General features: G+C 39.1%; 1 protein-coding gene across 4 annotated transcripts in view; it reads left to right on the top strand.

The window, feature by feature from the left end:
• Nucleotides 1-1,396: 1,396 nt before the first annotated feature.
• Nucleotides 1,397-24,346, top strand: part of LOC143452340 (5-oxoprolinase-like) — a 74,081-nt gene continuing 51,131 nt past the window's right edge. Inside the window, exons 1-12 of one of the 4 annotated variants that reach the window (XR_013115011.1) lie at nt 1,397-1,699; nt 1,881-2,004; nt 2,353-2,490; nt 3,156-3,393; nt 3,529-3,814; nt 4,095-4,183; nt 4,539-4,716; nt 6,044-6,252; nt 6,966-7,186; nt 7,415-7,530; nt 9,489-9,679; nt 9,745-12,099. Coding sequence is in view for 2 of the 4 variants with exons in the window: in XM_076953272.1 (XP_076809387.1) it covers nt 9,629-9,679 (51 nt within the window). In the remaining 2 variants the exon portion in view is untranslated. Of the gene's footprint in view, nt 2,005-2,352; nt 2,491-3,155; nt 3,394-3,528; nt 3,815-4,094; nt 4,184-4,538; nt 4,717-6,043; nt 6,253-6,965; nt 7,187-7,414; nt 7,531-9,369; nt 9,680-9,744; nt 12,100-24,346 lie in introns of those variants that run through there. The other 3 variants (XR_013115010.1, XM_076953272.1, XM_076953273.1) reach the window with 3 other exon arrangements.

Here is a 24,346-nt window from a genome sequence, read left to right as displayed (position 1 = left end):
CATTATTCCTATGCTTAACTACCATATCTACGAAAAAAAATAAGTTAACGCTTTCAACGCTAAATTAAAAGGTTTCAAATTTTCCGTGCTGCTATTTCGAGACAGCAAAAAAACCTTCTCAGATAATGTCTCACCATATCAAAAAAGAGAAGAAATTGCGTCAGCCCACATCACAAATGCTACTACTGGCAAGAATGCTGCCCTTTGTACTTAGTAAGTTCATTGATTTTCTTTGTGACACTTACCAGTGCTTTTTAGCTTTGCTGAAATTTATCAATATTCCTTTGTCTCCGAACATTGCCCATCACACCTTGACCTTATTTGCGTTTTTTGATTTCTTCTTATCTCCAGCTCTTTAAATTAGCGTTTCCAAGTGTTAATATCATCCCAAAACAACATTATCTGACTCATGTGCAAACGGATATAGAAAACCTTGGTTCATCTGCAAGAACATGGTACATGCGGTTTGAGGCGAAGCAGTCTTTATTCAAGTCTTTAACTAGCAGAGCTTCTTTTAAAAACACCCAAAAGTTTTTGGCGGAAAAGCACCAACGTCACCTCTGTATGCTGTTGCAGGACGAAAATTTATTTGCATCCAAGTATACTCTGGGACCAAAAGTTCTTCTGTTTAACAATTTTTCTGCCGATGTGCTGACTTTTCTCAGCGTCATGCCACACAATCGTTCGTACTTTCGATGGATAGAAATTTACGGTACATAATGTAACATTCGGTGTTTTGTTGCTACATATGTTCAAGATGGTCTTCCTGATTTTGGGAGACTGGAATTGGTAATGTTGTGTGAAACTATGTACGTTTCTCTTGTTAGAAAGTATGTAGTGATTCCAGAGGACGAGGCCCTAAATGCTTACAGCATTGCAAAAAGTTTACTGTTTGAAATTAAATATTTACATGTTATAAGTATACAGGATTTTCCATTTTACAAGTTGAACAGTAAAATTTTAAGTCCTCAAATAATCGATATTAGTGGGATTGTTTTATTGTAATTCTGTTTGAATTTGTTCTAACAATGTGCATAACATTTGTTATTATATAGTTAGGAACCACATATTTTAGCTTAAATTAAGGTTATCTTGAACGTATTCGTTGTGATTGTTAGCATAAATGCCGTGTTTTTATGTAAAAAATAAATCAAAGAATCGTAGCACTTGTGCACGTTAGCATTCCCTGATTGTTAAAAAAAGGTCTTTATATTTCGAGGAAAGTAATTAGGGTAATGAAATTTGTATTAAATGTCTGCCTATTGTACTTACACAGGATTACTTTTAAGTTGTTTCGACCTTGTTTAACCTTGCATCTAGTAACAAAGTTCATAAAATTACGGCATTGCATGGATAAGGATTCTAAGGAAGGTTTTGAATTAAACAGTGACGAAATGTCACCATCTCAATATTAATGTGATATTTATCGAGGTAACAGCAAGAACAGCAAGCAAGGTAACAGTTAGGTAAGAAACTCTGACTGTGTCAAGTGGCTTCGTATATTACATGGCACGAATGAGATTAAGCCACTAGTCTTTCGCATATAACGAAGTAAATGCCAATCACATCGTATAATGGGTTTTAGTTGTAGCCATCATTGTTTCCAGTGCATCGGTGGTGCGTAGGCCTAGTCAGCCATAAAAAGGAGTTGCAAACTGTATGTAGGCAGATTTATGGGTATTACTTGGATCACAATAAGGTATGGGCAATGTTTTTTCAACGAAATCAACGTCTTAATAGTCAATGATAAAAATTTTGGACTGATGACGGTCACTTTTTTTCCAGTGTAGTAGGCCTAGGCCTATGCTACATAGCCTAGACATGAAAAATGCTAGTCCTAACTTCATTATCGATATTGAAAGCATTCATTGCAATTGCAGCAGAAGTAGTTCACAGATCTGCCAATTGACTGACCTATGCGTCGAAGTGATGAAGCTGTTGTCTGTCGATCCACAAAATTACTGTCATGCTCCCAGGGAAGGAATTCGAAGCATTATGGAAAAGGTATGTTACAAAAATAAACATAAATATTATCATAATTTTGTGAATAATTTTATTTCTCATTGTTGCTTCAAGTTTAATTTGTTGCTTTGTTGACGAGGCTAAAAATATTATTATCAAATGTAGTTTGATTTTATTGTTGGTGCTTAATTACAAATATGCCTGTAAGTTTGTCTCTAATTAATGTTAGTTTCTCATCATCTCCACAAGTTTAACCATTTGTCAACTTGGCTAAAACCACTGCTATGAAATGCTGTTTAAATCTATAGACCACCTAATTATGTGTACATAGTTTATTTTTGTTTTGAAGAGTTGAAAATTATAATGCGTTAATCACTCCACTTGATTAAGATCGATTTCATCCGGATGGGAACGACCGTTGCCACAAATTTTCTCCTCGAGAGGAAAGATGAGAGAATGGCACTTGCTCTCACTGAGGGCTGGAGAGATCCTCTTGGAAACCAATCAAGACCAAAAATGTTGGACCTCGTAAGTTTATTAACTCTGATATTTCCAGTTGACAATGCAGTTGTATTAAGCTACTACCTACTGGTGACTTTAAATGTGGGTTTTGTATTTTTCGTCTTTGCTTATTTTATAGTTTTCATGGTGTTTAATATTTCGTCAGAGTTGAGTTTATTATCACTTTTCACTTTGATTTAAAGCAACGGTTCTTAACCTTTTTGATCTGCTTTCCTATTCCTAATTATATCCTAGTTTTCTGTTGGTTGTAGAACTGCACCTACGCTTATGTTAGTGTCAGGCAAGAGCTAAAGTAAGCCTCACTTCTGTGCGTAATTATAGTAGTTTATTTGTTTGATGCTGTCATGCATTCATACATGTGAGTCTATGCTGTTGTTAGATTGAAATTACATACAGCTTGGCAATGCATATGTTTTGGTGCTTACAACTGTTTTGCTTTGTTTGGCAGCAAAAGTAAAAGAATGCTGAGTTTGAGTCTTGTTTAAGCTCGATTGCTTTAAGTTGTCGTCGCAAAACTTTGCATCATCGATTGTTTGGTTAATGGTTATTGTTCACTTTGTGATGCTGGTCTATTGTCTTTATACATTGATTAGTAATTATGCTATTGCATAATCAAGTTTAATTTAATATTTTTAACGTTCAACTGTGACATCAGATGTCTATGTATGCAGCTTTTCCGAGTATGAAGTAGCAGTTAAAAAGATTGCCATGGAGATGAGATTTAAACAAGTCTTAACTATCATCTCAAGTCCATGGTCAAGATTGTCTCGCACGACTTCGCTGCATGCGTAGATGCCTACCTCACACTGTGAGTTAAAGCATATATAGAAGCTTTCAGTCTGACGTCAGCAACATAGACATCAACTCGCTCTTTATGCAGTCTGATGGTGGCCTCACTCCTATTGATAAGTAAGTTTGTTCGTAAGGCTGTGATTATATTATTATATTAACATGAAGTATAACAACAGATCGTCATATTCATTTAAATCAGCGATAAGCAAGCTACCAACAAATTGACACCTATCATTGCAAACTGTGTTGTAGATTGAGGAACGTAGATATAGGAGCAAGTAACAGCTCCAACTAATTATGACATCGTTTGTGCCTATGATCTGGCCCGCCTGTAAAAACTCAACACTCAAACAGCCCTTGAGTTGGAAAAGATTCATCAAATGTTTACGTCTTCTGATATAAAATACAACATCTCACACTCCTCAATGCTCAGGTTCGATGGAAATAGAGCAATATTATCCGGCCCAGCAGGTGGCGTTATTTGGTACGCTATGACGTCATTTGAAGACCAACATAGCATTTGGGTACAACATGAGAGGTATGGTGCCGCTAATATATCCAGTATCAGTATGAGCATGTACGTTGCATGCATGCACAGGCTAAATAAATATTAATAAGATTACGTAAGTTATGTCCTTGTGTTGTCATCGTGGTATCCCAACCATTTATTCCAGTGATTGGTGTTGTGGCCGCGTGGCCGGACACTTGTTTATAGAATTTGTGAATATCCTGACCAGTTCTTTGTTCCGTTATAAAGAATGATTTTGTGACATGCAAATACTTAAATTGTGATGAAATTTATGACACTATTTACACAGGAACATCAACAGATGTAAGTCGATACGACGGGGAATATGAGCATGTGTTCAAGTCTACTACAGCTGGTGTCACCATACAAGCACCGCAGGTATTTTATTTTCAAATCTTAAATTAAAGCAAAACTTCAACAATGGTGCAAATTTTCCTGTTAATATCAACATCAAGACAAAGTTTGTTTTTATTTCAATGTGCCGATATGTGCTAGTATGTGTTGTTTGGACTCTAAATGCTTCGTTTTATTTTTGTGTATATGTTGTTTTTACTATCTTGTGTTCTTTCGATCGTTTTTGAGATTTTTTACCTTTTTAACTTTTACAAATTAATGTGGAAGTTCAAAATTTGGAGAAAGACGACTTGTCTCGTTTTGCATTATTTCTACTGACAGTAGAATATGTTGTCTTATTTTGTTTGATTTCTATGACAGTTGAACATTTTCATCACAGCTTGACATCGACACAGTCGCAGCACGGTCTGGTCTATACAATTTTTCAGGTTGGGATTGTTTGCTGTCAGCCCGAGTCCTCCCTGAATCTGCTGAAGCCCACCCAGGCCCCACATGCTACTGAAAGGGGATTCCCCTAACTGTGATGCCAATCTGTGTCTGGGGAGGTTGTTGCCAGAGTAAGTTCTATGTTGTGTAACAATATGGTTTGTGACGAAGTAAAGTGTTGTTAAATAACAATGTTTAGTTTTTTTTTGCTGCACCTATGTGCATGCTGTGCTTTTGTCTTATTACAAGTGATTACATCACAAACTGTGCATAATTGCATCTTCAGAGGTTGCTGCTTGTTTTAACTTATGTTATTCGGACTTAATTTACCTGCCGAATTAATGATCTGACTCCGTGGTTGCGTGCGGTTAGAATTCTCCAACCTAACGTGTTATTAGCCGAACGCCCTTACGATTAACAGATACAGTTTATCAGAAACAATCCTTTATTGTAGGAACTGTACAGGTTCCGATTAATATTACACAATCACAAACTTAGCATTAACCATTTAACACAAGTCTAACAGATTACATTTAACACGACTTACGTAATACGTTCGTACGATTCGATATCTCTGTCTGCGCGGTTACTCGCGTATCAGCTCGAGTTTATAAAGCGAAGCGATGTGAACGGAAACACAATATACACAAATATTTCAGAATGCGCGAACGATAAAATAAGCGTTTGGGCAATGGGGATTATTTACAGTTAAAACTCGGATGCTATGAAATCACCTGGCAACGTACTAAACGGCGCTTTCACATAAAGTTATTTAGAGAAAGTTTCCAAATATTAAGCGACAATTGCAGTTTCATCAACAAGCAACATTTCAATAAACAACTGGCGAATACTTTCCCACGAATGATATATTGGTATTGGTAGTGGCTCACATGCCACTACACATCAATCCGAGGTAACTTATAAAGCAATTGTGAAGATAACATGGTGCAAATGGTATCTTGGTTATAGCTTATGGCACACCTGGCACTAAAAATTATTTAAAATGGCAAAATTTACATACCTAAGTAGTAGGTACTAAGTATGCTCTGTTTCTCTTGCGGTCATCTTGGCACTAGGGCCCATCTCATGGATGACCTGTTATGTGGTCACATGATTCACGGTCCAACGATCATAATCGACAAGAACAGCACAATCTCAGTTGAACTCTATTGCAAGGCAAAAATGATTAAAAGGGTGTTGCATTATGATGTCATGGTGACACCAATTAGAATTTGATGAGGTTGGTTCGGTCTAATTTCTGCGAATTTATTGCACCAAGATATCTCAGCCCTTGGCATTTTATCTGTGGTTCAGTCATTAAAAGTCCTGTATAGTCTTGTGTATATTGCCAGACTTTCTTGTGCAAATATGTTCTTGATAACTGAGTAGGTGTAGTTCTATTATGATCATTGTGTGTCGTAAGAACACTCATTATTGTATTGTTTCATGAATCGACAGGAACGACTGGATTTCTAGTGCCTTCTATTTGGACCTGATGGTGGTCTTGTTTCCAACGCTTCTCACATCCCAGGCCACCTAGTGGCCATGCAGGATGCCGTGCAGTACCAGATGAGGGCGATAGAGATCAATGAGGGAGATCTTATCCTCTCCTCTCCCATCCATGTGCTAGAGGAGTTCATCTTCCCTATCTCACCGTAACCACTCCCGTGAGTATGTTGGTATCATATCATATGAACTTGCCTGATTATATCATACAACATTATGCAACATGGCTTCATTATATACCCTTGTGACAATTGGTATTTTCATCATGATTTTATTTTCATGAATCATAATAATAATTTGTTTTATTAGTATCATATCATATGAAATTTCCTGAATATTTCCCACAACATTATGCAACATTGCTTTTTTATTTCCAACTACACACCACGTTTTCATCCCTGAGCACACGAAGCCGATATTTTTCACGGCGAATTGCCACGAAAAATTTGCCATTCCGTTCGTGGTCCATGTGTATTTAGTGCTAGTTTTGCGGTAGCTCAGGCAACTTGACAATCTCTTCTCTCTACAACAAAGGCTGTCTCTTATTTAAACAAGATTAAATCGTTACGTCTTTTCCGAATGTTTTTACTTATTTAATTTATTTGGGTGACTTTTTTTTAATTAACAGTTTGCGACAGTTATTTTACTTCATTATTACCAATTTGTTACATCACAGTGTATTATCACAGTTTAAATCATCATCTCGCTGTAATGGTTGGATAATAAAATGTCATATAAACATCTCAATATACATAATTTAATTGATAATCTCGTATTGGTAAATTGGATGATTGCAATTACCTAATAATTTGTTCTTTTCTGATTTGTTTGGTATAAATCTTTTAAAAACAATTTCGTTGCATTTCGATCACAGAGCCCATATCTGCACTAGATGTCACTATTGATGAGCTTATAGTCGAGTGTGTGCAAGCATTATCAGATCAGGGTTTCCCCTGAAAGCATCAAAACCGATCTTTATTTGAATCCGAGGTATGAGCAGACCGACTGCGCCCTCGTGTGTCAGCCTTCCACGGTGAAAAACTTAGATTGTGTCGCATCAAAGTTTGGTGACTTTTTGCCGACTTTCCAAGCCAGGTGGGTTCTAAGATCAACCCTGATGCAGTTGAAGTATTTTCCACATTTAGTTGCAAAGAACCTCATCCATGTATAAGTTGTTGTCGAATGATATTTTTAGAATGTTCACAACCAATTACTATGCAAGAGCTACGCTGTCGTTTTATTAAAACTTAGCATTCAAATTTTTAGATTATTCAAACATTATTATTTAGTTCACTAACATCAAACTCATTCACGCATCTGCAGATACAAGAAAGGATTTGGTTTTGCCAATCCAGGACGTGACATCATCAACGATGGTGGCAGAGTTGGAGGTATCGAACTTTCTGGGATTGAAGATCATGCTCTAGTGACATCGAGTGGTAAGCCACCACATGTCGAAAAATTAAACAGTTTTTTCATATCTAGTTCTCGTATCCTGGACGTAAGATCATATCAGATTTCATCCATCAACAATGCCACCTTCTAATGGAAATAATTCAGCCCTTTTAAACACGTTTTCTATCGCTGATTCTGATATCGCATCCCATGCATAGTTGACATAATTCGCTGCATCTAGCAGATGATGGTTGCCATAGGCAACACCCGCTGCCCCTCTGGGTAACCTTTTTGCTTGCTCTTGTTTGCGTAACTTCAAAGTCTCTTTTAGCTCATAAAGGCTAAGAACATCTTTAACATACAAATATCTCAACTTTTCTTTAGTGCTGCAATTATACCCATATCGCATGGTTGCTTCCAGCTAGTGCAGTTGGAAGGGAAAATGCCACCATGACGTTGTTTCTCTCAAAAGCATAAAAATGACAAGGAGCGGTGTCCATCAACAAGAGAACCCAGCATCCTGTTCTTTTCTTCACTTCAGGATGAAAAACTTTATTGAACCATTTCCAACACTTGTCAACATCCATCCATGCTTTACCCTGACTTAGTACTTTAGAGGCCATTCTCGATTGTTGACACAAGCCGGAAATTTTGGTTTCCCAATCAATGTACAAGGAACTTTATGCGTTCCTGTGGCATTTGTGCAAACAACCAGTGACACTCGTTCTTTAGCTTTCTTTTCTTTTCCTTCTTTTTCCTCGGATAGTGCTGACATCTTCAGATGGCATGAGCAAGAGCTGAAAAAATAACCCAGTTTCCTCTATGTTATAAACATTCTCGGGATCTTCTCATCGTGGAGAAGAATTTTCTGCAATCCACGACGTGATCGGAATCGGCCACTGCCATGAAGCTTTCAAGCCATCCTCTGATATCAATAGCTGTTCAGCGATTTGTATTGCTTTAAAAACGGCCAATGAGGGCGGAAGTGGAAGGCTTGTGCGACGCTTGCTATCAATCCAAACATACAACATATCCTCCAGTTCAGAAAATTGACCAACAGATGCTTGAAATTGTTTTGTTTTGGTCTCTTCAGACATCAAAGCAGATCATTTTCGAATAACTTCTTGATGATTCTTCTAAACCTTTGGAATAATGTCTTCACTCACTTCGTCCTTCCGAGCAAAACTTTACTTACTTGGAGGAGCTGGCTCCCTCAACCCGGTGATAACTTCTAATCTCTGAGATTCACTTAAATGCTTGCCTTTGCCTGTCATCATGCGCAGTTAAAAGTTACAGAATTACTAGGAGTAAGCTACTGTGCGATTATACTCACCGCCTAACACAATAATTTCATCTGCAAAAACTTGTACAATTTTACTGCAGGCTAGCTCACTACTGCACCCATCTCATGCAAGCGTTGTATAAAGTGCATGCAGATTTGAATCCACGACCTGGTACACTAACTTATTCGCGATTACAAGTTTGATACTTAGGCCTACTTTACTAATCTAAATTAAAATGTTCATCTCAAGGACCAAGCTGTGCATTTGTTGTCATAACCGTAAACCCAGCAGACGAAATTATACTTGTGTAATTGTTACGGCTTAAAAGGGTTGATTGTGATGTGCAGTTCTGTCACTGTGCACACTTCAAGGGAAGAAATAACAAAAACATTGCAAACTACGCACAAACCGACCAGATTTAAGTTGCGTACTTAAGCTGGAGACTGCTGTGTGCATCACTGGTCTAGATAATCGTCCAAAACTGCTTTTACTTGTTTGGTCTAATTTCTGCGAATTTATTGCACCAAGATTTCTCGGCCCTTGACATTTTATTTGTGGTTCAGTTGTTGAAAGTCCTGTACAGTCTTGTGTATATTGCAAGACTTGCTTATGTAAATATGTTCTTGACAACTGAGTAGGTGTAGGCCTAGTTCTATTATTGTCATTGTGTGTCGTGAAAACACTCAATATTCTTTGTGTAACATTACATGAATCGACAGGAATGACTTGACTTCTCGTGCGCTCTTTTCGGACCTGATGGTGGTCTTGTTTCCAACGCTCCTCACATCCCAAGCCACCTAGGAGCCATGCAGGATGGTGTGCAGTACCAGATGTTGGCGATAGAGATCAATGAGGGAGGATGGATGGCAACCTGGCCGACTTGAGAGCGCTAGTTGCCGCTAACCAGAAGGTAAGTGTCTTTGTGACGTCACAACAGTATCAATCACAGACATTACAACGAAGCTTTCTGTTTAGGGGATCCACCTGGTCCAGGAGCTTATATCGTGTTACGGGTTGGAAGTGGTCCAAGCTTACATGGCACACATCCAACACCACGCCGAGGTCGCGGTTAGAAATCTGCTGCGCGACGTCTCCATGACAACGGACGGCGTACTTCGCGCTTCGGACCAGATGGACGACGGATCAGTGATCAACCTCCGGGTGGAGATCGACTTGAAGGAGGGAAGCGCGACGTTCGATTTCGAGGGGACATCCCCTATGGTGATATGGTGATAAACAAGTTGAACGCGCCGAAAGCGATCAGCAAGTCTTCCATCATCTACTGCCTCAAGTGCATGGTGGGCTACGACATCCCCCTTAACCAGGGCTGCCTCGTCCCTATCCACCTCCTAATACCCAAGTGAATACTCCAAATACCCTATCCACGTCCACATTGACCGAATTGGTTCCTACTCGACCCCGATATCCAGTTATCCGGTCGTTCTCAAGAACTTCCAACTTCTCCCGGGCACTGGCGGAGAGTGACGTTATAGGGGCGGGGACGGGATTTTGGGAGAGATTCTCTTTCGAAACAATTTAACGCTGTCAGTGTAGAGTGAAAGGAAGTTTCACAACTCTATGGTTGACCTTTGACCTTCGTTCATTGTGGTGAAGCCGATATACGATGTATGAGTGTTAATGTTCGTTTATTAAGTTCTGTTCTAGCGAATGTTTTAACTCGGCTCATGTTTTTCCAAATTTACTGAATTTTGTCAAAACTTTACGTTTTTAAGCCGTATTTTGATGCACTCGTAGATAATATTTTTTGCGTCACTCGCAAAATAACAGCGGTAATAATATAAAATACAAAATAACCGCGGTGTAGTTTCAAAGAACATCTGGTCGTATTATTGTCTGTCGCCCTTTCAAACCTTGTCACGTGCATTAGCCCCAGCACTGCTTCTACAAGTTTTAATTTTGCGAGATAATTCACTGAAAACGAAATGCAGCTTATTCCAACACCAGCCAGACACTAAATCCAGCTCCATGCGACCTGATGCGTGTTGTTGAAGCTCCTCGACTACTTGTGAGTGACCTTGCAGCCCAGCATTGGAGAAATCGCAATCTCAACTTAGAGCAGATACTGATTATACACGGCCTACAAGATAAAAATATGTTTTAGGACAAGTTTGTATCTACCCAAGGTCCCGTCTCACAACTACTCGTCTGACCACACATTTACGCAATTTTATGACCTCATTGACCGTCCCCACGCCTTATCGCGTATCAATAACCGATCCGGTTGCCTTTATTTCTACCTCGCGTGTTGGCGCTACGATTATTCCTAGCTTTTATGTGTACGTTGTACAGTCGACTCCGCTTAATTGGACACTTTGGTTCCGCTCACTTTTGGCCGAATTAAGCGGAGAAACGGCTTTGTCCGAATTAAGCGGAAAATCAATTGCTCGTTTCATGGTCATGCGTAAAGGCAAACAACGCACTGCTATATATATACAGCTGCGCTATACTGCAGTAATTGGCACTGATCGCATAAAACGCACAAGAGTTATACCTTCAGGTTAGTTGTACTGTACAGTATTTCGATACCAAACGATTCAACAAATACTGTATATTACTGTGTAACACACACATATACGCACTTTTTGATATCCCCACCAACGCAGCTAACTGCCCAACTGTGAAGCAAGCGTCTTTATTTTTTTCTTCGTTCACTTTTTTTGCTAAACTTTTCTGTACCATTCTGTTCTACAAGATGGACGCAATTGTACCGAGGTAAAAGCGACTATGAAGCTGGCACGGCCTTATATGAGTTCAGTGTCGATTGTTACTGCATCGATCGTTATTGTTTTATCATAATCACTCATAATGCAACTGCATCTTGTCTTAAAACGAACGAAGTACTGTTTATTTTGTCATTAACCTAACGATAGGAATTGCGAACCTGTGTCCGAATTAAGCGGAGAATTAACAGGAGTTTTTTACCTTCAATTTTTACTTTTGTTCCGTTCTCGAGCATTTTGGCCGAATAAAGCAGTTGTCCGAGTTATCCGGTGTCCGAATTAAGCGGATTCGACTGTATATCATTTGCTGCGCTGGTCTTAAGTAATCGCTTGTACACGAAGCAAAATAATGGTTGTCTCCTGTGTTTTTCATAATGATTATTATTCTATACAGAGCAAAGGGTAATTTTGTTTGATAACAATACGTTTTAACATTATCTATTATTACGCAAGAAAAGCTGTGTTGATTCATATTTTTTTTGCTTAGGTTAGCCAAAACAAATAGAACGAGGTAATTATTTCGCTTTTACACTAAACTGTACAAGAAATACGATTTTTAGTGTTTTTTCCTATTATGTCGCCTACCAGCAGCAAGTAAACGTATATATGACGTTAGGAATGTCAAATGTTATAAAAGCGTTTTTGAAACAAAATTTGTGAATCATTTACAGTAACTTAGCCAAAGAAGCTTCTATATTGAAGTGTGTGGCCTTTCGATTTTATTTGTCCTTCGTTATTTTATGACTTTGACCTCAGCAAATATTAAACCTGCAGTTCTGATACAAAGCATATATTTAAAAGTAGATCACATCCACATCTTATAAAATTACAATCCTCCTACATCGTCGCCAACTTTTGTTTTCTGAAGTAATATTGTTGCTTTATGACATCATTTGCGAACAGACATGTGATAAATTTACACTTCCTGACAATGATCTTAACCGAAGAAAGATGCAATTATGACGTAACTATGATATTTGTTCGATCCCAGGTTGAAAATTGGAATCTGGGGTTTTTAGGCATTCCAGTTTATGCGAGATGACTTTTCAACGGGACGATTCTCGTTGTTGTTCATATTCGCGTCATGAAGCAATACGTAACTGTTACTGCCAATAGATTTTGTCAACGTATAACATTGCCAACTGATTTTAATTCATCTTCAATTTATGTAAAGTACTTTAAGCACCAACCAACCAAAATGGTGATGTTTCAACTTGCAATGGAATGGAGTAAAATTTTGTGATTTTCACTGCATGAATTTTTCCAGTAAGCTGCTTTTCAGGGCAGCTATAGACAACTCCGTTTCAATGATTGATGACGTAGATTGATTGTGAAATTTGTTGAACTGAATAACGAAGCACGACTTGTAGCTAGAGACATAGTTATCATAGTCGTAGTGAAAACAAATGCAAAGAAATAAGCTAACAAATTTAGCTTTCTGCTTAGTAAAGAAACAAGACAAAAGAAAAATGTAATTCCAGATACCTTAAAAATATCAAATAATTTACACTGAATTCATTCAATAAAGTTCTTACATTTTGTCAAAAGTCCTAACTATCCACAAGTCTTGTGTGTAAATTTCAACCGTCATTATTCCAGTTAGGTCACTGTGAATTTCTAGATGTCAAATTACTAAACCACATGTTTCAACATAACCTGAGATCAGTTGGTGGCAGCAATGAGTCAAAAATAACGATTTCCAGCGAAAAGAAGAAGTCTGTTCCTCTATATAAGCTAGACTGCATGAGGTGTGGGGTTAATTTAGTTGGCTTCTGGTAACTGTCAGTCGGTAATTAGCTAATTAAGTGGCAATGAATGTGTTTCAGTTAAGGAACAGTTTGATGTAATAATGATGTAATGATTTGATGATGTATTCATGGTTTCCGTTATAAAAAGCCTGTAAAAATCGTTCATGTAAAAATCTGCATTCAACATAAATTCAAAAACTGTCGAAGCTGGCAAGGTGTGTGCAGTAATTAACTATTGTAATTGTAACTTTGAGTAAATTCTTCAAGATTCACCAAAGCGCGTGCTGTTGCTGAGATGGGGTTATTCTTAAGCTTGTCAATGAAGGTCGGTAAACTAAATTTTTAGTCAGAAAAATGACGTAATGTGTACACGATAACAGGTCATCCGTTTCCTTCAGTAAAATCCTGAAACTCTTTAAACTATTACAACGACTGTCTGTTTAATTTATTAATTTCTTAGTTAGCATTAAATAATTGCTTAGATTTTTAGTTGTATTATGCATAGTGGTTTAGATATTTAGTTATATCACATTGGTTAAATTTCATTGTGTCATGTTAGTTAGAACTGTCATGTTTATGAAATGGTTTTAGTAAAGTCATAGATGGTGGATGATGGGCCCTTTGTGACAAGAGGGCTGTAGTGGCCCAGGCCCCCACTTTTTTACTAAAGGACCGGGTTCCCTCACTTTTAAAAACCAAATCTGTTAAAATTATGGCAGACCTAAAGCTATAGTCGAGTCTCGAATTTTACAAATAAACCTAATCTTGGTCCAGCCGCATTGGACAAGGTTTCGCCATCGCTGTGTACTTGAACTCGTAGTTGTGAAGCAAGTTTACAGAAGTAGCGACCTATCTGACACATGGCGCCCCTCATATAAGATGTCTCACGATTTGACTCACATCAAATCTTGCAACATGCAAATAGTCTTACGGCGATTAACTTTCCTATCGTCTCTGTGTAGCACAACAGCAAACTCCAAGCGATATCATAATTCCCTGTACAAGGGTTAGCGGAAATTTTAACTGGTATGACATCACAATCTTTATCCTCGGACTGAGGAAAGTCTTTGCACGACTTAAACTCGACCATGACATGATTTCTCATCGTTCCAGCCCGGGTTACAACGAGTTGGCTTTTGTGCAAGTTCCGATCATCGTACATATTTTATTTGATTTTTACCGTTCAAATTATCCAGTTACAGTATCAGTAAAGTATCAAAGGCTGCATTATTACGACACAGATGCTCTCTACCAAGGAGATTTAGATCAAACTAAATCATCTATTATCGCATCAAGCATGGCCCAGACCACACAAGAACGAAAAACATTTCAAAGTATTAAATATTCAACAACCCGCTTTAATTTCCCTGCAAAGTATGGGCTGGATAGTGCAAAATTTGCCAATGGCGCTTTTGAACTTGAGTGCATCGAGTGGTTAGTACTATTTAAGATAATGAAAGAAAAGTTTCCCTTCTGGTTTTCGTAAATAAATTTTGTTTCATTATTAAAAGTTTTTATAAGCTTCGGCATGTCACAAGCCTGCTGGCTGCCTTGGTGATGACGCACATGGTAGCGCCCATTACAAAGGTCGACCAACTTCTTAATGAATAACTAAAATGACTGAATAACTGAACGACTTGTCTCTGCTTAGTTAATCATTGATTATATTCTTTGTCGAGTTAGCAGAAAGCTTTGTCTGTGCAACGTTTTTGTTTAACCAAGAAACCGCGGCGCAGTTTCCGGGAAATTTTTGCGACGAATTAACGCGAGTAAATTTGCTTTGACATTCGTGGCTCGTTTCAAATAAAAATCAAGATGAGTTGTTGTGAGGTCATGCTAATCTTTTAATTTTAATCCTTTATCATTTGTTGTCACGGTGAGTTAAGGCTGTTAAAAAATTGGAACCCATGCCTCAAAGCGTCATAGATGTGTTTCTTGTCATAATTACGTTGCAGATTATCCCAGCAGGTCTTCCAAAACCAATATAAAGCCTTAACTTTCGAAACAATACCAGTAATAAAATAAATTAAACATAGATTACTTTGCGGATTTGCGCTGAACTTGACAAACACAGACATTTCCAGGCATCATAATGTGGTTATGACATCATAAACTTTATCTTAAGACTGAGAAAACGTCTTGCACAAATAAAATTTACTGATGACTTCACATCGCTGGTGGCTGATACCAAATTGTAGTTTTTGTGCAAGTTCAAGTCAAATCACGTGTTTTTAATGCTTGGACGTTCCAATAAACTGCGGCGCTGAAATTAATTCATTTGCATGCATCGAGGTATGGCTTTCAATTCCTTGCTGATTTCTTTTAAGCGCTCAAATGTTATTGTTAACCAGAATTAGTAGGTCAGAATTAGTAGGTCAGAATTAGTAATTTTGTTGTGTCACAATGCATTAATGGTGAAACCTGAAAAACGTTCAAAGTATCTGGTGTTCGACTAATTAACAATGATGATCGTTAGATGTCCCACTTTCCCTTTTTTGCAAAACAAGTTTGTGAGATCAAGCTTCAACTTAGTGCACTTTAACTTATCCGCTTATTTGCGGAAAAACGAACTTTGCTCATTAAATTTCCCATTTCAAACAATGGCTGCTGATAAGGGCGAGCGATATCACGTGAGTGTTTGCGTAACAGAAGTTGATCTATTTAGGGTCTAGCGCAGGTAGCACTCGATGTTTGTATTGTTAGTATTTCAAAAGTTACTAAGTTCTGCAACGAAAAAAGACACATTATTTCACTTCAATCCATGTCCTTACTCAATTGATGTTTTTGATGTCTATGATTCTCGTTTTCGGAATTGACTGTCGAAGAAATAACGTGGAGTGGTTTTATTGGTTGAATTTGACCTTTACAGGAGCAATTTAAATCCTTTGCCTGGTGAACCTCAACCAACATTTCAGTTTCGCTTTTAAACAAGCGCGTAATAATGTGAATCTGTATAAATTGTTCGCATCCGCGAGTTTTTTCCTTGAATCGCGTTCGGTCGATATATCACATACAAAAGATTTTAACGTAGATTAAACAACTGATGGCTTCCGCAATCATCACCAAGCTGCATTTGCTACTACAGCAAGCTCCAGTGAGTGATTGAAACTCACGCATTGGCAAAACTTATTTTCCAACTGTCCGCCGACCATCGGTGTAATCGTCTCAAGTTCGTCTCAACAATTCACGGTCAATCATGTAAGACCGGAGATACAACACTTCGTTTATTCCTTCAGTGAAAACCACAACGTGGAATGAAATCTGCCGCCGAGTTGACAATTGTTAATTGTTGCCACGAGCACAAAGCAACACAGATTCCATCTCTGTCACAGAGAAAATAAGCGCGGAGAGCAAATTACCAATGAGGTCCTAAGGTAGCGGAGTAAGGCGTCATGAGAAATAGACTAAAAACAACTATGCACGGATGAAAGATGAAGAAGCGCCGCAGTGCGAGAGCAGCCATAAAATACCGACGAGCATACATAGTGATGAAACAATGCACAACGGGAATAAAAAGAGACCTCGACGTCAACGCATTGGACTAAAACTAACCCATAAGAGTGGAGCAAATGAGCATTGTGCGCCATAAGTAAGTGACTTACAAATGGAGTACAACTAAAATGCAGTGGGTCTGGTGAAGGTAACAATTCACACCGTGAACACGTGTCTTACAAATTGGGTGATACAATGTAAAATGTACACGTTCTAAACACAGGTGTATAAAAATATGCCGTGACACATCGTTGCTCCGTCCCTCCGTCTAGCGGTTTCCATTCATGGAAACATAAATGACATAGATTGTTCGCCCGAGCTTGATCACAGCAGACATGGTGGAGCAACATGTCAGAAGCTGAGAAAACTTTAAACGACATTGAATCTTCGGTTTCACTTCAAAATAAGAGCAACATTGGTGTGTTATAGCGGCCTCGTGAAAACTTCTATTCTATTGCATGCAATTGCTCCGTAATTTGCTGTTCACTTTTATAAAAATGGCTAAATTGAAAAATACGTGCAGAGTTAACAACAAATTTTTTGGCGAAGCGCTGTCCTTTCTTGGACCTTTCAGTTAGTTGTTTTAATTTTGTCTTTACAAAATACATCCGCTTATTTTAGGGCGCACTTTAGCATCTTGTAATTCATTAAGATTTCTGACGTAATACAAACATCGAGTGCTACCTGCGCTAGACCCGAATTAAATCAACTTCTGTTACGCAAACATTCACGTGATATCGCTCGTCCTTATCAGCAGCCATTGTTTGAAATCTCAGGTTTAATGATGAAATATTTCCTTTATGTTTAAATACTGCGTCGATTTATCAGGAAGTGTCGCTTGTTCATCATTTCACTTTGATAAAATCAAATCAATAAAAATTTCGGAAACCATTTTGCAGCATAATAACCTAAATACGCCAGCTGGTACTTTTAACTCTTTTACAATCAATAACAAAACAAGATTTTCCGGTGCGCAGTGTATTCTGTTCAAAATTATGTCACCATTTCATCGTGGAATGTACCCAAAGTATAAAATGTGCTGCTGCTCACATAGTTTAACATTCATGGGCGGCCTGTCACCAATAAGTACCTTTTAATGTTCGTTGTTGTCTATTTTTGTCTCTTGGTTTGGCGTCTTTAGAAAATATAATCGTTGAACGTCTTTTCGGGGTTCGTCGGTATCTGAGTGGAGCAAATAAATGCGGCTTTAAAACGACCGGCTGGTGGCAGTAGCATGACAATACTTTGCTGTATAAAGTCACTCACGGCCAAGGGTGTCGCTGTTCAACGTAAACTTAAACCTGGTTTCACGAACCGGAAAATTCTCGACACAAAAACTTGCATCTCTTGGATCTCGAGTCATTCACAAGAGTAGCAAACATTTATAAAAAATGTTATTAATGTAGTTTGGGGATGTCATATCTTTTGTTGTTATAGCAGTCATTTTAACAATTTTTTGTTTTAATTGTATGGGTTTGTGACACAATTAAATAGCATTCTTTTATACTTGGACTTAATCTCTATTAATTAATTAACCTGCCATAATAATAGCTGAGCTGCCTTACCGGTCTCCGGGTCAACTCACAGTAACGACGCTGAGAGATTTTTATTCAGGGCGTAACATATCACTATCAGTTACAGCTTGATACCACACTACTCAGTACAGTAATGAATTGACGGATTAATTGACCTATAAGCTACTAATATGAATATAAAAGGAAGTATCGAGATTATTAGGAAATTCCTGTTTTACGTTCAAACACAACCAAAGTACAAGATGCCTTTGTACCAAACCGGTTATTAAGAAAACAACAATAAACGTTGTCGGGCTTTCTATTTGGGAAATACCCGAGTTCGATACCGTCACTGCGTCATCACCAACTCGCGCTTTTGGAAAATCTCTCTTCTATGCTTCTTATGAAAATCTCTCTTCTTCTTCTATCTCTCTTCTATGACCACCTTGTACGGCGTTTGTGACTGGTTGTCGTTGTTTGCGTCCCCAGCCCTCTGCTGCATCTTCTTGCCGCGAATATTGGTTCGCCACGGCGGAGGGGCGAGCTGCTGATTGGTTGTCAGAGGCACCGATCGGCTCCGTGGCACAATTCCCGCAGATTCAGGAGTTGGAAGTCTCCCGAGGTCGTGTCCGTTGTTGTAGACCGCATCATCGCTCAATTCTCGTCTCTCGCGTGTGTGTGTGCGAATGTAGTAGAGTTGTTAATGTCGTTGATCTCTTGGGCAACGAGCCCGGTCTCTCGGGATTCACTGGATTCACTCCGGGGTGGTGGTTGTGGTAGTGGTTGTTAACACCGATCGCCACCAATCGAGTGGTGCATTGCGTCGTTTCTGGCGCTGTAACTGTCAACCTACCATATAACACTGTTTTAATTTCTTGGTTATCGATGTTGATGTTTGTTTTTAGACAGGTTACCTAATAATGTGTCTAAGTCGCTGAACGAACTTCCAGCGTTTTGAGTCTTTTGGAACAGTCCAGTGCACTCTTTAGGCTGTTTAAACCTTTGCACTAGTAGCGTGAGGGTATAGTTTGCCGACGTCAAAGTATCCTCGTGTCAGTAAATACATTTCGTGAAACATGTGTTTGTCGACGATTTTGAATCATAAATTGCGCTCGGTCTGAGAGTTATCAGAGATATTTATGTCTTCGTGTACGAAGACGCAATGAAGTGTTTGTTCAATTGTCTTTTTGCTGCTGTAAGGGTCACACACTGCAAGCGAGCGTGAACACATATATCACTTTATATTCTATCGAAGGGAATATTGCGCATGTTGCGTCACTTGCAGCGTGGAAAATAGCGTCGTTCATCACGTACCGTAAACGGGTTTACGGAGTGACGCTGTCAGTGCCACCGTGGGCAAGATTGTTACATCCCGTCGAAAAATACGCCGAGAAATTTTGTCAACTGGCGACCGATGCTGTTCGTTAGTTCACTGACGAGTTGTAGCAGTTGGTAGCTTTTTTCTGTTTCGAAACTCGATATCGCGCCGTTAAGTTGGCGCCCGGCGTCGAACGTAAACATTAGCACAATTATTAAATCGGAAAAAACGAGCCTCCATTATCGCAATGGAGGTTGTCGCCATGACATGACGTAGGGCGCCTAGGTCAAGCTGTCCATGAATGAACCGAACACCATGAATACCACAGATCGGGCTCCTATAGGCAGTATAGAGATGTTTCGTTAAAATGTAATAAAAAGCTTTGTAGACCCAATAACTTTACTGTTGGACGGTGATTATTATTTGTAATTCACCATGTAGTCAACAAAGTACCGTCTGTTTGGCAATGTCCCCGTGTCACGTGACTAGATAAATTTAAAACATCGAGTGAAATACCGACCTCAAAAGCCTTCAGCGCGTGCCTTGTCCATTCAGAGTTTGCTAAAAACGTAAAAGCGTCAAAGTGACGTTTTAAACCAGTGGTTCCCAAACTATTTCAACTTGTGGCACACTAGAAAAATTTTAAAACGCTCGCGGCAAACTTACAAGACAAGAAAAGTAGCTTTAAAAAATTTATTTTCACGTGTTAATGCGATGGATGTGCCTTTTGGATGGATATGTGCTTATTTATCAGCTATTGAAACAGCTAGAGCGCTTTTAAGTCACACAGGCTTGTCTGCATGCCTTATTTTAAATATTTATACAGTTCTTTTTCAAAATTCCAAAAAGATTCGCGGCACACCTGAGAATCTGTGGCGGCACACTAGTGTCGGATTTGGTGTACATGTTGCTTTCTCTTGGACCCTCAATTTTGCGTCTTATTTCTTTTTCAAGTCAAGTCTCTGTATCGCCTAGTCCACTTTCTCTTTGATAATGTGTGTCCACACTAATACGTGTGTCCACACTAATGTGTGTCCTAATGTGTGTGTCACTAATGTGCCGCGGCACGCAGTTTGGGAATCACTGTTTTAAACCCACGATATAGATCTGATGCTTTGACACCGACACCATTTATCAAATATCCAAGGAAGGTTAATTTTGACTTTGCTTAAATTTGTCAGCATTCGTTCATTTTAGTGATAAACCGTTGCAGTTTAGCACATTCAAACGTTCAAAACGACTCGAATATTTCAAGCAATTTACTCATCAGCAAATTAAACGTTCGTGGATTATTTTCCCAGCCAAAGCAAATATTTGCACAAGCATAGATGATTTGCCGTTTGTATAGAAAAGGCGGTTTTGATACTGCCTCTAGGTTCTATGGCTCTATGCTATCACATTGTAACGAGCTCTTGTTATACCAAGAGTGGAAAACAATTTCTTGCCATTCGAATTATATGCGCATAAATAGACTGGCAATTGTGAATTTAGCGTGAGAATACATTTGTTTAAAGAACAAATATCGTTGCAAAAATATTAAGTTCTGTTTTTCTTTAACGATATCATATTGTATCATATATGTCATATCGTACCATATATGTCATATCATATCATATATGTCATATCGTATCATATATGTCATATCGTATCATATCACGTACGATATCATATCAAGTGATGTCATCGTCAAGCAGTTTTTTAGTTCTTGATCGATTAATTTTTTTTCTGGTGATATTGACTTTGTGTTACACGTAAACAGTTCGCCTGAATACATAATGCGATGCACTGTGCAGGGTATTACGTCATCGGGAATCTTCTGCAGACAAGTTGTCAATGCCGGAACCTCAGTTGACATCTTTTGATGTTTATCCGGGCGGTTCTGTTCCAACCAAGAAATGTGTGAAATTGGGACTTGCGTCTCCTTCGCGTAAATTGCCGTGTGTTGGACCGAATAGCACAGGTTCGATGTGTTGGTTAAAGGACTAATTGAAAATTAGTCAGGACATCATATGCTCAAAATCGCCGTCTGACAACCCACTGCAATAGAATTAAGTTGGAAAGCCAAGATAGACATCTAAATACTGTTTAAGAAAAAGTAGGAATTTCTGTCTCGTTTGCGGCAACTTGAGAGCTGACGGTTTGCGCTTCGGCGCTGTATGGTCTACCTTAACTATGCTAACAGCACCACCGCTGTCAATCACAGAGCGAATATGATGACGTGGCATCGTAAAAAGTCAACAGACAGTTATCACGAGTTATCATCTTTAGCTTGGTAATTGTTGGAGCTATTACGACACTTTGCTGCGTGGTCTCCATAACACGAATTACTGTGAATATAGAATCAATGAAACCAGTGCGGCTGGTGACGAAATTATCTTTTGAATGCGCTGGCGATGTCGCGCGTGGTTCATTGTCAATGTGATATCTTCGAGTATACGCTTCGTGAAATGTTGAAACGATCGCCAAAATGTCATCGACCAATCAATCAACCAATCAAAATGACATCAGCCCGCCACCGTGTTCGCGAAGGTTCCTAATTGACGAGTTGAAAAGTGCGACGTCAACTTTAACCTTTAACCTTTCCTTCAGCTGTAGGTGTGAGGTTTTCTCACCAATGACGCACAAATATCACTGCATAAGCTGGGAAGGTTTTAAGTCAACGAACGATAAATCTGATGTTAACATGTCTATGTTGTCTGTGCGCTCCCTGAAGCTCTGTGTAATTAGACGCAATAACTTGTCAAAGCACTCAGCACTGTCATGAGTTGGGAGCTCTGGCAGCGATCGCAGTTGCGAGTGTGTCAGTGTCTCCGACCAGACTATTGCCGTCTCTGTCCTGTGTTTCCTGACGAGATGCTTTCGGCATCGATCCATTGATCTAGTAACCTTTCGAGTTAGCACAATCGCCATAAATCTATGAACTAAAAATAATCGATTCAGATGCCGTGTGATGCAGTCCTTGGTCGTGTAACAGCTTGCCTGCAGTATTGCATTGTGGGTAGAAAATAAGAGCGTGCATGGTTGGCAAAAGCTCGGCATGATGACAATATTACTTGCATCGTTGGCAGGATCATCAGTGTAACGGGAGACCTGCTTATGGCAATTATGCGATCAAAGTAAAATACGCGGCGGTGTGTGAAGGTGAACCCTTGGATACAGCGCACAGTGCAAAGCTCTGGAACGTGACACATCAAACAAAACCTGGAAAGATTCGAAAACCATCTAACATGCGTACAAAGCCATACGATGTCGCAAAGTACCCAGTATTCATTTTAACAAGCATATGATTGATTGATCGTGTCAAACGTCTGCGAAAACACCAGCAACAATAAGATTCAGCCATTTCTTGTTTTCAACCTATATTTTCTTAAGATAACAACTATCGCCGAGCGCTTTTAGCATCTAAACAAAATCTCGCGCACTTTGATTGGGCAATTGAACAGGTTGGACTTAATCTGATCGCAGCTCGTGGGAAAGCTCAACGCTGTTGGTGGCCTAGGATGAATGTTGAATCAAAGTTCATTGATACTCTTGTCTTTGCCTTCGATATTTTATCTCAAATTATGACCGATAGCATCCAGGAACAGCAACTAACGCAAGATAAAAAATTAGTCACAAAACTCACGGTTTCTACGGACACCAGGCTATGTTGCTACTTTGACGGGCTTGGCTGACAAATTCAAAACTTTGTGTCATTGCTCCATCTCTCCATCTAGCGGTGATCGAAATACAAGGATGAATTTTGATTCACTTAAAGTAAATGAGATTTTAAATGCATTGATTGCAAAATAAGATGTCGTACTAACTGAAGAGATAAAAATTATATTCGATATTTTACTGAGCACGAAAGCAATGAAAAGTGTAAGTTATATTGCCGAGTTATCTTCAAGCGTTGTTTGCTCGGCGTAATAAGGTGCCAGGACGCAATAAAGTATCCAGGAGATAACCCATCATATATCAACGTAAGCAAACAAGCTCGGCGCTCATGGCTTTTCTCACCCAGGACACTTTCCCCTTTTTAGCGCAAAAATGCCGTTTTTAGTTGTTTCTTTGTTTCTCGGATCTGGACTCCCGGCAGCAACGAGTCGGCTGGAGGAATCTGGCGGCAAAGAAATCGCTCCGAAATCCGCCGGAAACGAGCTTATTTCCGTTGTCAACAGGGGTGCGCTTGGATATTCGGCGGAAACGAGACTGCCCCTGAACCCAACTCTGCTGGCAATTTCTCCTCCTTGTGTATGAATATTAGCTCATCAATCGTACTTCATAGCCCGGTCCCTGTACGTAACCTCTCTACTCTGTCGACTTATAGAGATGTTTATATAAAACTGTTTTTTATGAATCAGGAAATGATTAAATTGATCAATACCAAATTAACCAGCGACAAAAGGTACCAGTTTAAATCGAGGCTACTTGCAGCCGTAATACAACTTAACTAAGTCAGTGCAATAGCAAAACCGAAGTTTAAGACAATAAAAAGCGTCATAATTACATTGCAGCATTCACTGAGTCTTTAACATTGGTTTGTCCACAAACGTGAATTTGTTAGGCAGGGGAGCCATCTCGCGGTTACAGTTTTACACTCCACAGCCAAGCTAATTACACAGATCCAATGAAAAATCCTAATTCTAGCCGTGGTTCTGTCATGGCTTCGTAGTAAGTTTCAATGTCAATAACGTGGTTTTAAAGAGACTCCAAGGCACAAAAAGGCGGCTTTTAAACTCTGGCGGCAAGAAGTTGTCTCTGGAACTCAGGCGGCAGTAAAGT

Source organism: Clavelina lepadiformis, chromosome 4, assembly GCF_947623445.1.
Source record: "Clavelina lepadiformis chromosome 4, kaClaLepa1.1, whole genome shotgun sequence".
Classification (NCBI taxonomy): domain Eukaryota; kingdom Metazoa; phylum Chordata; class Ascidiacea; order Aplousobranchia; family Clavelinidae; genus Clavelina; species Clavelina lepadiformis.
Note: the sequence above shows the minus strand (reverse complement) of the source record. Positions and strands in the feature narration are given on the sequence as shown.